Source organism: Bactrocera latifrons, unplaced genomic scaffold (genome assembly GCF_001853355.1).
Source record: "Bactrocera latifrons isolate USDA-ARS-PBARC rearing strain unplaced genomic scaffold, ASM185335v1 scaffold_44, whole genome shotgun sequence".
In the NCBI taxonomy this organism is placed as follows: domain Eukaryota; kingdom Metazoa; phylum Arthropoda; class Insecta; order Diptera; family Tephritidae; genus Bactrocera; species Bactrocera latifrons.
The window spans coordinates 1,395,331-1,410,219 of NW_017537090.1; the positions used below are offsets into that span (position 1 = coordinate 1,395,331).

General features: G+C 38.2%; 1 protein-coding gene across 1 annotated transcript in view; it reads right to left on the reverse strand.

Moving 5' to 3' along the window:
- LOC108972912 (regulating synaptic membrane exocytosis protein 1) overlaps nucleotides 1-14,889 on the reverse strand; it is a 164,699-nt gene that overhangs the window by 115,500 nt on the left and 34,310 nt on the right. Inside the window, exon 3 of the mRNA XM_018939805.1 lies at nucleotides 5,390-5,694. Within this exon, the coding sequence (XP_018795350.1) occupies nucleotides 5,390-5,694 (305 nt within the window). The remainder of the gene's footprint in view (nucleotides 1-5,389; nucleotides 5,695-14,889) is intronic.

A 14,889-nucleotide genomic window follows, 5' to 3' on the forward strand; every position in this document is an offset into this window, starting at 1 on the left:
GTATCGTAGCTATATGCTATAGTTAACCGATCTGAACAATTTCTTCTTATATTACGTTATTTCTATAAAAAATAACTCATACCAAATTTCGTGAATATATCTTGTCAAATGTGAAAGTTTTCCATACAAGAACTGGTTTCGGATCGTTCAGTTTGTATGGCAGCTATATGTTATAGTGGTCCGATATCGGCAGTTCCGACAAATCAGCAGCTTCTTGAAGAGAAAATGACGTTTGCAAAATTTCAAAACGATATCTTAAAAACTGAATGATTAGTGCGTATATATACAGACAGACGGACATGGCTAAATCGACTCAGCTCGACATACTGAGCATTTATATTTATACTTTAGAGGGTCTTCAACCTTTCCTTCTGGGTGTTACAAACTTCGTGACAAACTTAATATAACCTGTTGAGGGTATACTAATGTGCATTTGCAGAATTTAATGTACTTTAATAATTCGTTATTTAATCTGCAAAACTTTGGATTCCCCTAATTTCTCAGTTGATCTACAGGAAAAGTTCCGAAAAATGTGTCTTGCGGTGAGGAATATTTGGCGGTTTAAAATTATCTCAAGTCCAAAGGCCAAAAAATTTATTACTAACAATGAAATACGGAAGTAGTAAAAATATTTATTTTAGACAAAATGGCGGCTTCCTCAGAAAACAGAAAATCAGTCGCTCAGTGGTTAAAAAAAAAAAAAAAACGAAGTTATTATCAAAAATCTCGTTTCTGATATCAAAATATCTAAGAAGATTGTGGGAAATTTTCAAGTCGAATGTTCTAGCGTTCTGTAAAGAATGAGTTTTTCACGCTCCAGCGCAACACCATCGCCCATTTTGAGACCCAAAATTCATTATTGGATAATATTCGACCGAATAGACCACGTCCAGCACGCAGTGAGGGAAATATAGCAGTCGTAGCTGTGAGTGAACACGAAGACCTGTGGAGAGTCGATTCGGCGCCGTTTGCAATAATTTGGACTGAGGCATTTTATAGTACGTCCAGCGCATATAAAGTACAGCTTCTGCTTTGCAAAGCGACATCGCTTCGCATTCTCGGCTCTTGAAAAGTGCCAAGAAGAGCCGACGTTTTCAAGTCAAATTTTGTTCAGCGATGAAGCCCATTTCTGTCCCAACGGGTAAGAAAACAAGCAAAATTGGCACATTTGGGAAGAAGAGCAAACTGAAGAGGTTTCAAAACTGTCATTTCATCCAGAAAGACAACAAGTTGGAGTGGTTTGTGAGTCGGTAGAATCGTCGGCTTTGATGTAATTTAGCAACCAATGATATTAATTAGGCGTATTTTGGGTAGGATATATTCTCGAAAGCTTTTTTACGAAATTCGTAATTGTTCTATAGTCCAAAATCTCATTCAAATAGATAAATATTTTGTTTATGGCTATATATCAGCTTAAGCTCAGGCTACTTGAAAATAATTCAGTTCAATTTGTACTCTCATCTAGTTTCTAATTCCAGTCACTAATTGATCTCTTGTAGAATTTATTTTCGCCACTAGCACAAAAAACTTTCCTTAATTCCCACACATCCTTTAGAAATTGTATTCACATATTTCCGGTTTTCGCAACACTGTGTCCTTGAGCTCTGTATTTAGTGATGAATATGATGTGTGGCTTGTAATACACCAAATGAGTGTAATGAGCTCCATTTGCTGCACAACTTCGTCAATCATAATCTTCGGTCCTCCATCACCCTCTTAGCCAGCACCCTTTCTTCACTGCAGACCATTCTCGCCCTTGTGGCTTTGCAAGCTTATTTGAGCGTGTGTATATCGCTTTGCTTGTGCTTTGAATTGGTCTGTTTGTTCGACTAATCACCCGTTTAAAATGTGTTTGCTGTTTGCGGCAATTTCGGACAAAATTTTTTGCTCAGCTAGCTTCGGCAGCCCTTTCCGTCTGCTTGCGCTCAATTACGCATTCTCTGCTTGTTGGTGACTAATATTAATTGTAGGCAGTAAACGAGCACAAAAGTTTAGCTTACTGGCTATGCCATTTGCTGTTGCAACACTTTGCATAACGCAATATTGGAAATTGTAAATGTTTTTCGGGTTTTGTGTAATAAGTTGCTCGCTTGCGGTGCGGCAACACATGCTGATTTGCCCATTAGGTGGCAATATATCATGATTGAGGCATAATAAGCGGAAGAAACTGTATAACTGTATATTTTGTGTTGTTTGTTGTTCAGTTAGAAATGTTCTCTCTTGTGTTAACTATAATTTAATATAATTGGAATTCTAGTAATTGAAGTATTTGTTTGCGTGGTAAAATTTTTAAAATTATGAACAGTGTCATACTATTTTTTGCCCGGACTTCGATTATTGTCCGTGTCCTTTATAGTAATAATAATACATTGTTTTTGGTGTGTGGATATCAAATAATTTGATCTGAAAAATAGTTTTTTCGAGATTTTCTTGACGGACACAAGATCAAGGGAATGCAAGATATTTAAAAATTAATCGCCTGTTTTTAAAGTACATTCACTTTGATAAATATTTGTATTTTTTAGTAAATAAAATTGTTTTTCAAAGCATAAATCACTAAAAATAAATTTTTATTAACTTACAAGTGAATATAACCGCTTAAGTCAATGGAAACTTTTCATATCCTGAAGTTTTAAATGAAACTGAATTCCCTAATGAACAACAACAAAGCTTTGGCCAATGAAGTGAACAGCACGCAGCAGCAAAAACTTGTGAAATTTGGCAAAAACACTTTAACCATTGCAGTTTGAGAATTTCATTCAGCAAGATTGACGATACAAATTCGGTTATTATTTTGTTGCGATACTTGTTACTTAATGCTCCGAAACCACCGCTTAACTATTAGAAATATGTCGGAAATTGTTTGAACAATTCACTGTTAATTGCATCTTTGCCTTTACTCTGTTTATGATTTATCGAAAATCTTATATAAAAAAATCTCCCCTCTTTTTCTTCTCTTCTGTGGTATTATAACCGTAGTTTTCAAGACGCGAGAAATCTTTGTTTGAAGCCTCCTGGTTCTTTGTCTTGCTTTTGCCCACCACAAAACTAACCTTTTCTCTCTGTTATTAAAGCTTACGATGTCTATATTGTCTGCGTACCACATTAGCATTATACTTTTAGAGTGGATGTTACTGTGGTTTGCGGAATGTACCACCTAGACACATTAGAGAGAATCACCCTGAACGCAGAACGCAGAATATGGAATTTTAAAAAGTCTGATTCCGTGATTGTTAACACAGGTTTTGCGCCCCATCTTGTGTATAGAGCAGTGTACACTCATACTACAATCAATAGGCATGAATTCATTCGATAAAAGCTGGTCCATGCACCCTTCCAGCTCCCTATAATCGATAACAGCCAGTAATTTATCGGCCCCTGGGGCTCTGTTGTTCTTAAGCTGCCTTGGATATGTGTGATATATAACTTTAGCTATAAGTAGTCCATGTTTTACCCCAAGTTTCGGTGTAACCTCATTTAATAAAATCTTTATAAGTTGGTGCTCTAAACTTTCATGTATAAAAAATGATTATTGCTCATGATACATCTTTTTGCTACCCCATCCGATTGTGTAAAAATTGAGGAAATCTCCACATAACATTAACGGCGATAATTCAACAATAACTGTGTCAGAGACAATTAGTTTTGCGCTCGAGATGATACAAAATGCCTTTGTAGGTGCCGGTACCAAAATTGGACAACATGAACTCCCTCCTTTATATTATATGTACCGCATTTCATTGAAATCGGTTGAGTACTTCCTGAGATATGGTTTTTGGTCCATAAGTGGGCGACGCCACGCCCATTTTCAATTTTTAAAAAAAGTGTGGGTGCAGCTTCTTTCTGCAATTTCTTCCGTAAAATTTAGTGTTTCTGACGTTTTTTGTTAGTCGGTTAACGCACTTTTAGTGATTTTCAACATAACCTTTGTATGGCAGGTGGGCGTGGTTATTATCCGATTTCTTCCATTTTTGAACTGTATATGGAAATATCTGAAGGCAACGACTACGAGTTTGGTTGACATAGCTATAGTAGTTTTCGAGATATGTACAAAAAAGTTAGTATGGGGCGGGGCCACGCCCACTTTTCCAAAAAAATTAAATCCAAATATGCCCCTCATTAATGCGATCCTTTGTGAAACATTTCATTTTAATATCTTTATTTATGGTTTAGTTATGACACTTTATAGGTTTTCGGTTTCCGCCATTTTGTGGGCGTGGCAGTAAGCCGATTTTGCCATCTTCGAACTTAACCTTCTTATGGAACCAGAAAATACGTGTACCAAGTTTCATCATCATATCTCAATTTTTACTCAAGTTATAGCTTGCACGGACGGACGGACAGACAGACATCCGGATTTCAACTCTACTCGTCACCCTGATCACTTTGGTATATATAACCCTATATGTGACTCTTTTAGTTTTAGGACTTACAAACAACCGTTATATGAACAAAATTATAATACTCTCTTTAGCAACTTTGTTGCGAGAGTATAAAAATTACCACAAATATGCTATGTATGTATGCCAAGTATGAAAACCGGACCATATCTGTCCAAGCCCTCAGATATCGAGAATGTGAACTTCAGTACATATGGCTGACATTTTAGCGAAAATAGCGGTTATTATGTGAGACATATTATTGAAATTCAGAGAGAGTATCTTTTCCTTCTAAAACTGTACCCTTTTGTCAAAAATGGGTAGAACCGTGTAATACTTCCTCTAGTCTCTGCATACCTTATAGAAAGTTTTTTGAACTTTCGCTTGACTTGATACCGTATATACCAGATAATATGTAAGTTCTTTAAAATAAATTCGCATTTCTAATATGGCTAAAATTATGACAATGCTATCTCTAACTTCGGTATACCCAATATAAGGAATTCAAAATTGCTGCTTCCTTTTTACCGTATATATCGGCCCAGTTTTAAGACGCGACTTTCAAGGCATTGCTTGCAGTATAGATTAGAACCAACGCATCAGCTTTAATGGTTAGTGAGTTAACCGCGGAGATCAAAGACATTAAAACTCATTGTCTTTCACGTGGCAACGCCTCTCTACTAATCGCTATCTCCCATTTAATTGCGTTAGCATATCTTTTGCACAATTCTAATTCCTCTTAATATTAACTGCCTCTTTGCAATTTGTTTTCATTACAACAAATTGAATTTATTCCTGCCCATTCGCATGGCAATTCAATTGCAGTCAGCACGACTTGATGCTCGAACAAACATACCGCAAACACCGCCTACAAGTGTATACCGTTATGCTGCTTTTGATCTCACCTAACACCTAACACCTTACTCTCTTAACCATCTATCCTTACCATAACACACATTGTTCAGCACTGCGCTCTTGCTTTGTTGCCATTCTTTAATGCTTGTACTTACCGCATCCTCGTTCTCTTCCAGCTTGCTGTAGCTGGCGCAATCTTCGCACACACGCTGCTGACATTCGAAGCAGGTCTTGTGATAGTCGTCGGGTTTGAAGGACTTCAAACATACGCGACACGCCCCCGCTCGTCGTCCCGGCTCGTTTTTCGATGAGTTTCCTGCGGTGCTGCCGCCTGTCGTATTGTTGTTATTGTTATTGTTCTGATTGGCCGCATAAGTGTCCTGGGTCTGTTGCTGGTACGCACCGCCATAGCTGCCGTCTTCGGTGGGCGCCAACGAGGGACGCGGTGACATTTTGTTCACTGCAATGAAACGGGCAGACAAAAAGAGAGGAATGAGCATAACTCATTAATTGCGTGTCAAGAAAGATGCTCTAATTTACGCATGCATTCTTTCTTTCTTGTGTTGAAGTAGTTTCTCTACTTAATATATTAATACTAATATTTATAGTTGAGTCTTGTCAAAGCTGCCACCATTCATAAAGCAGGTCGGCAATTCCTAGTGTATTTTAGATTTCTTTAATACTATGTATAAATATCGTTCAGGGCCTGGTAATATTTTCATTATAAAAAGTAATTCCCTGAAATTTAGCCAAAAGCTTTTTTAGTTTAGTTTTTAGTGTATGAAATTGTAATCAGGCTACTACTGTGGAGAAAAAATCTGTGCCAAATGTCACATCAAAATAATAATTATAATATTAATAATTATAATCACTTCAGTGTTTCGCCTACTAAAATTTTACAGCGATGATTACTTTACGTAGAGCCTACGTGGGAATCCCAAGTGAAATTTAAGACCTTCTAAAAAAAAACCTGAAAATTCCTGAATGCTTGTTAACAGCCCTACTGGGCGTTTTGTTTTTTTTCAAAAGGTCTATATATCGACTAGATTTAGTTCAAGATTTATTTGAGATGTTTTTCACACGAATGCCACCCGCCGGTTAGCTAGTCATCTTCTGGCAAGCCGTTTGAAGCATATTAGATTCAATAGATAAAAGCGCTCAATGAAGAAATATTCCTGGTTTTAAAGCTGCTGATTATTGTCCGTCTGGAAGTTGAGATTTCACATTGATGGACTATGCAATTTGTGGTGAAATTTGGAGAGCAGGGCCGCTCAAATACAATACAGAAGTTTTGAGAATGAGCAGTGGCTAATAGCAACTGCCGTGTTGCTAATCAAAACCTCTATAGCATAGGGCTGCCATACGAACTGAGTGTTGAAAATAACGATATTTGTATACCCTTTTCTATAGGGTATTATGGGTTCGATGCAGCTGAAGTTTATTAATTGTTTATTTTTTATTTTTTTATTAATAATTCGAGAATAGGCTGTTGTCTTTAAGCTCTCTGAGACCCAGTAAATTGCAAGCAAGAGTTTTTGTTAAAAGGAAAAGGCGCGGAGCTCTCTTAAAACTTGTGTAAACATTCAAGCAGCAGTCTTGGCAATAACCTCGCAGTAGGGGAGAGTGTTGTCAGAAATATGCGACTCTACTTCTGCTGGGTGCCAGGTCACAAAGGCATCGATAGCAAAGAAAACACGTGACCGACCCATGCATTGTCTGTATGCCGATTGGGTTAAGAGTATTACAATGAAAATCCAAAGATGATGGAGCGATCTACCTGAGTGTGGTGATCAAAAACACGCAAATTCTTGCCCATAGAAAGCTCTTCATAGAAGAGACTGCAAGAGCATTATTGGAATTCTAACTGGTCGCAATGTGGTGGTGGCAGACGCCTGCAGAATATATGCTGGCCGAAGCCCTGAAGGAGAAATTATTGGCAAAGAGCCTCAGCCCAAACTGCTGATAGAACATATTTCCAAGCCTGCGATGCGGTCATGGGCAAAAAAAGGAAGCAGCTCAAAGAAAGCCGGTATACTGGTCGAACAAAGAAAGCAACTGCCACAAAGCGAGGCGCCGATTTCAGCGGCGATTGTTTGGGATTAAGGAAATTTTTGCAGAATCAGTGACCTCAGAAAAGTAACAAAGGCGAGCAAAACTACTTCTTTCAAAATGCTATGAGATAAAGTGGAAGAAATCTGGAGAAGCGTACAAAATTGTAATGGAAAAGATAAGGGGGCAAGAGAACCGGCCTGTCTTTCGTTGCTGCAAGCAGTGAAGCTAGAATCACGAATAGCGTGCTAATGACGAGAGCCAATAGGCTACACTAAACCATTATATTATGTGTTCTCTTGTGACCTAGCTGATATATAGTACGTTCAGGATTTGAGGAGTAAGCCTACAGTTACCTGCAAAAATGCATGAAAAACTTTAGAATCTTAGCTCCCACGTCTAAAAGAGTTTCTAATTAAAGCTGCCGTCATATTCTTTTTCACCAACTTTACTACCAATTCCGTTTATGCCAGCTAGGAGCCTTGTTTTCCTTCTTTAGTTTGCAACTAATATTTTAAATTCATCAGAAATAATTTTTTATTTTGAAATGTTCATTCTGTCGGCCAACTACTGCATTTCTGATGCAAATAGTTTTTTTTGGTTTTTCTTTAAGATGTAAAAATATAATAAAGTGTTTTACTTTCCGGAAAATATTGATCAAAACTTCTAAATGAACTGTTTTTGAGTTGACAGCTATTTAATTTTTCCTCACTTTTCGCTCTGTTTTCAATAATGCTTATGCTTATTTAACGATTTGCATTGAATTTAATACCAGCGATTGATATATGTACAAACAAATAGAAACACATACATGCCAATCAAATATGAGTGTGTGCTTACAGTGCCACGCTCACATTGCCATGATAATAAATCAATATTTTAGTAACTATATTAATCTATGTGTGTGTGTGTGTGTGCTGACGGATTTTTGTTGACAGCGGATGGTGTAAGGGAAGATTGTCAACATGCAGCGACGTGATTCAGAGCCGCAGACAGCAGCGACCGTGGAAAATAAATGACTTTTTAATTGAATTAGACACATACAGCACAGACACGGATATGTGTACGTGTATGTGAGTGTGTGCTGCTGCTTGCCCTTGTACGTATGCACATATTTATGTACACATTTACTTTTATTTCATAACCTATGTGCATTCGAAGCGTACAGTCTGCTTATATAATGTGTCAGGAGTGCATGTGGGTCACATGACTGTGGTAAACTGTAGTTGACAGCCATCAACCGTCATCATTTAATCAAATCTTCGGCAGTATTGGCGTGTGTGTGCGCATGTCAGCCGTCACATTAACATGTCACAAACTTTTAATTGAACAATTAGATAGTGATACACATTTACAATAAATCTTTTTCATGGTTTTTACGCGCGCCTCTGTTTGGTGTCACATTTTAAATAATTAATATCACATAACAATTTTCGCTGTAATGAAAACTGCTCAAATGCATTTTAACAGGAAATTTATTTCCATTGAATTTTATATATAACGGCTTTTGCTTGAATTACACGCTGAATACCATTGATGTATGTGATGACAGGGCGTATACGCAATGTCACCTGATTTGCTTTGCTGCACTCAGTATGACTAAAGCAATAGCAAAAAAAATTGATAATCTGTACTGAAAGTAATTGCCACCTATTTGTTTTGTAATTACATGTTCATTGTTGTTGTGCAGTTCAAATTTGTTAATTTGTTGTTTGCAAAATTGTTGCGTTGAAAGCTTTCCACTTGAAAGTGAAGCGAAACAAATGCATTCGTTAATTCATATATTCGTTACAATCAAATAATTTTCAAAAATTTTGGGTAAAAACAAGAAAAACTACAACTGCGCCGAAGCTTTAAAGCCTTCACTTGTTTTTTCTCAAAAACCCTTTTTTGATGCGGTAGCCAAAATATCTCAAGTTCTAATCAGTCGATTTATTTGAAATTAGCATGAATATTCTTTGAATATATCTCTATCACTAGAAGCAAGAAAAAATAATTATTTGAAATTTACAATATTAAAAAAAAAAAAAAACAAGTAAGGAAGACTAAGTTCGGGTGTCACCGAACATTTTATACTCTCGCATGATAAAGTGCAAATCGAGATTTCAGGCGTGGTTGTAAACCGATTTCACCCATATTTGGTACATGTCATCAGGGTGTTAAGGAAATATTATATACCGAATTTCATTGAAATCGGTTGAGTACTTCCTGAGATATGGGTTTTGGTCCCTTATACACATCTAGATGTGTATAAGAGACAGGGACCGATTTTGCCCATCTTCGAACTTAACCTTTCTATGGAGCCAAGAAATACGTGTACCAAGTTTCATCATGATATCTCAATTTTTACTCAAGTTACAGATTGCACGGACGGACGGACAGACGGACAGACAGACATCCGGATTTCAACTCTACTCCTCACCCTGATCACTTTGGTATATATAACCCTATATCTGACTCTTTTAGTTTTAGGACTTACAAACAACCGTTATGTGAACAAAACTATAATACTCTCTTTAGCAACTTTGTTGCGAGAGTATAAAAATCGACAAAATTGAAAAATTAAGCCTCAATTTTATGAATTTTTTTTTTGTTTAGTTTTGCTGTTTCATGACATAGCGACATTCGTACTGGTTAAGAATCTGTCATTGTTTTATTATCCAGATGACGACAAGGGAAGAAATCATGGCGATGAGAGCACGGCCTCTTTTTTCCCCCTTTTCTTCAAGGACGCATAACTCGATGAAAAAATATTTTGTTTTATTTTTTCTTTTTGAAATTTATTCTTCTAAGTTTAATAAACAAATGATGAAAAAACGGATGGTAAAAATAACTAGTGCTTCTTTTTTATTAATTGTTGAAAACAGGTCGAAATTCGAGCCTCCAGATTAGAATGCCCCCTTAAATAGGTTCAGATTTATGCCATAGTGACCTGATCTGAAAATTTTCATCGGAGATTGTAGCGCTTTCTTCAAAAACAATATACACATAATTTTGTGAAGGAATCTAATCGAATAAAAAAGTTTTCAATACAAAGACTTGACTCGATACTATAGCTGAGCTAAATACTATAGTGCTCAACAAAAAAAAAAAAAAAAAAAAAAAACTGTTTGTTATGGATATTTGGCACAGTAAATAATTTCGCCGATATCGATGTTTCCAACAAATGCATAGCAGCATAGACTTGGATAGGTTCAATCGATATATGCTGCAAGGTGTGCGATAGTCAGCTGCCAAGGCTATGGTGGCTGTTTTTTGGAATGCGCAAGGAATAAGTTTTATTGACTGCCTTAAAAAAGAAGGATAATCAAGAGCGTCATTGGACCGTTTAATGGACAAAAACTCTCAAAGTCGGCCGCATATGAATGAAAAGAAAGTGATGTTCCACCAAGTCAATGCACCGTGTCATAATTCAGTAAAAACGAGGGCAACAATTCACAAATTGTGCTCCGAAATTCATCCGGATCCATCGTATTCTGCAGATCTGGTTTCCAGCGATTATTACCTGTTCGTGGATCTGAGAAGAATGCTCGCTGACAATAAATTTTCTATGGATGAAGATGTGATCGTCGGAACTGAGACCTATTTTGAAGCAAAGACTAAATCGTACTACTAAAATGATATTGGTGATCCTTATGTGTGTAAAAGTAGTACACTTTCCAACTTACAGATTGCACCGGCGTGCTGCTGGCGAACGTTATATCTTTTATCGATTCGCGTCCACTCTTCTCAAAAGTATTTCAACCGTCGGTATTGAGTAGCACCGGAGTCTAACAAGAAGAACGTTTTCCGAAGAGGGCGGTAGCATGTTTTTGTAGCTACTACCTCATTCAGTTGTCACGATTGGCGTCGGTTTATCGAGTAATCTTTCGTAATCTCCTTGCAACACAGGAAGATAGCAGCTGCGGAAATTAATTCCACCTTTTTCCGCTTGCATATAGTAAGATTTGCCTAGAAGCGGCTTATCATGGAAGGCGTTTCTTCGACAGGCCCATTTACCGCTTCACACACTATCGTTTCTTCTATCTTTTCTTATAGATTATTTGCTTGAAGAACCTACGAGCAGCTTCGCAATAGTTTGTATTGATTTGGACAGCTTTTATTTTGCCGTTTTACAAATCGCTTGACACTTCCAGTTTCTGTTCCGGTGGCTCGTGTCCTTTTTCTCACTGCGTCTGCATGCTGCACACGACGGGCTTTTTTCACATGATTTTTCGAAGTGCTGATTTTCACCACACTTGGTACAACATTTGCTTTGGTTACTTTCACTCATACACGCTCTTGCCTGTTGGCCGTATTCCAGGCACCTGAAAGACTTCCTAAGGTTCAGCTTTTCGCTTATTCTGCAGACCACCCAACCAATTTTTATTCCGCTGATCGCTGAAGGCTGATCATTGCCGTCTGTGTGCCCGAGTACGTTACATATTTCTATAAGGTCCTGTCGATTCGGGGCAATCAAAATCCTGCCGCTTATCGTCGGGAATTGCTTTTTCATTTTAACTTATTTCGCAACTGACCTTCTACTACAGATCGGTCGGTTATCGGCGATCCGCCGACGCCTGACCCCTGGTAGCTTATACCCCAGCTAGAGCGCCGGAATTCGATAGAAAAGACCACTCCGTCCAGGGCAGCTGGCTGGCACACACCTCCTTAGCAACAAAGACCACCCTAGTGGTCGATTAAAGCGATGTCGGGGGGTCGTAATCCACAACTCCAGCCTATTGATTGGAATTGTTTACTAAATTAACCACCGGACGAATTAATGTCCCCGTAACGGTCCTGACTCAACCGATGTGACGCTGCACCTCGTCGATGCGTGGGTTAAAAGTTGACTGCTGCGACAGTTGGTTTGCACAGGAAGCACAGTTTTCAATACTGGAACAGGAACCAGCGTATATTGGGCACTCCCAACACAGAAAATTGAGTTTGCATGACTTTCTAACACAATGGTGCAATCCTCACAGAACTTAGATCGGATCGCTATAGCGTACAGCTGCCGTACAAATTCAATGGTCAGAATCAAGTGAGTTTTTGGCTGACTCTTACATTTGGCGGGTTATATTCACAGAATTTTGCATGTGTTGTTGTATAACGTGTGCAGGTCGAGACCCTATAGCATATAGCTAATATCCAAATTGCGCGATTAAATATACATATCTTTTCTGTTAGCTTGAAGCCTTGCTAATGGAGGATGCATAATTTTAATATCCATTGTTGCATAAATTATTCGAGAATTTCTAAGCCGTTTATGTACTTATGCCAATAAGCTGCTGGCAATTAGCGCAATGCAGCTCATTTTGATCAAAAATATTTTGCTTTCTTAAGCGGCTTAAGTTTGTCGGGACGCAATAACATACAAGATCAAATATGCAAAACTTTGCTATATTATATACAGAGTCCGACCACTTCCGACCGTTCGCGCAGCTGTCGCACTGGAATCAGCTATTTATAAATTTGCTGAATGACAGTTCGGAGCATTGTTCACAAGTGTATAAAAGCATTTTACCAAAAGTGAACCTTAATGTGAATAAAGTTTTTGTTTATCGCACCATCACTCGTTACAATGATACTGGTAGCATCGCAAAACGTTATGGAGGTGGTCATCAAGAGACTGCAATGTCACGTGAGATGGTTCGGAAAGTGAAGAAGCGACTGGAGCGAAATCCACGACGAAGTGCCAATCAAATGGCTAAAGAACTGAAAATATCCGACGCAGCAACAAGTAAGACTTGAGAGAGCGAATCAGTTGCTTCGCTTGGCCGAAAGCGGTCAAATTCGAACATTTTGTTTTCTGATGGAAAAAATTTTCCAATTGAGCAATGCGTAAACTCTCACCGCCGCTGTCACCGCAGATGGGCGCTCTCCAATTGTTTTCATCGAGCCTGGCGTCAAAGTAAATGCGACATATCATCGGGAAAGAATTCCGGAGGCTGCTTTGAAGTAGTGGGCAAACGTACATTTCGGTCGCAAACCATCGATGATTCAACAAGACTCAGCACCGTCTCACAAAGCGCGAGTGAACCAAGAATGGCTGAAAAACAACGTTCCGAACTCCATTACGACCACACAATGTCTCTGGAATTCATCAGATGCCTATACAATGGATTATTCTCTCTGGGCCATTTTGGAGAGCAGGGTCCGAGTAAAAAATACACCAGTCGAGGAGATGCTGAAGGGAGCCGTTGTCCGTGAGTGGACCAAAATACCGGCAAGTCACATTCGGGCAGCTTTTGATTCGTTTTTTGCCCGTCTCAAGGCCATAGTTAAGCCAAAAGGGGGTCATATCGAACAAAAGTGAATTGGCCCTGAATTTATGATTACTTTCACACATTTTGTGCTTTAAAATAAATAAAATAAGTGCCGGACTCTGTAATATATATAAATACTAACGTGTTATTTGACAATAAGTGTAGTTTAAAAAAACTAAACAACACGCTTTTAAAGCATATCAAACTAAAAGGTGAAAAATAATTCTTTGAATAAACTAACAATAATAATGAAAGAAAAAATTCCTGCAATACTGTGAAAATAGCGTGGAATGCTGAAAAATATGTCCCAAAGCAAATGTCACCAAAACTAGTTTTATATAGATGTTGCATACTTTTATGCGTAACTTTTCGCACCTTTTTAAAAAAGTACCTCTTAAAAAAAAGTTACAAACAAACATACATACAAGTGAAGCTAATAAGAGCGTATTAAAAATAGGAATTTCGTCTTCAGTTCTTTCGTTCACTCACAAAATAGTCAACCAGTGTCGGGGTAGGTAACAGCTTACGCTCCTCATTTCTAAACACAATCAAAATACTCTTTGCGAGGCACTACTCACAACAATCTACTTATTTCCCGCCTCTCACTCATGTGTTGAAACCTTACGATCAGCTTTTTTAAAAGCACTCATATCTCTGCACTCTCATTTGCTCATAATCATTTAATCGCTAAGAGAAAATAATATTAATGTGAGGGAAACTCATTTGTGCGACAAAACCCATTATCTCAAGCATTAGTTGTGCAAATCGATATATAATATTTATATCGTTTGCAAGTGAGGCTTGAGCCCCGGCCAACCTTGTGCCGAGTGGCAGTAAGCGACTCATTCGTTTTCGCGCGATTAGGTGGTGACATTTCAGTGCAGGCTAAGTGCCATAATTGCGTTGCAAAATGCAGTTTCCTTCCGACACAGCGTCGCTTCAACACACATACACCTGTATGATGCTTTTGTAATGGTACGTGCTGCTGCGTATTTGCGAATATCAAGAAATACAGAAAATATGAAAAAGCAAGCAGAAAAGCAAACAGAAGGCAAAGGCAAGGCTAACAAATGTGCGCTTTGCATGACGAGGCGGTGCACATACACACACACACACACACATCCATGCATATGCATACAAATGAACAGCGCATAGAAATATTAAAAATACTTTTGCATAGGCGTGGAAATAAATCATTTTTGCGCTTGTCACGAAGCGCCAATGCAAGTGCACGCAACTCTGTTTACACGCAGCCACAAGCAGGCACCTTTGTATGTGTGTGTATTTGCACTGAAAAGTAAGCATCGCAAGTGCATGAGTACAGCTCCGCAAACTTTGTTTGTGTGTGTGTGTGTGTG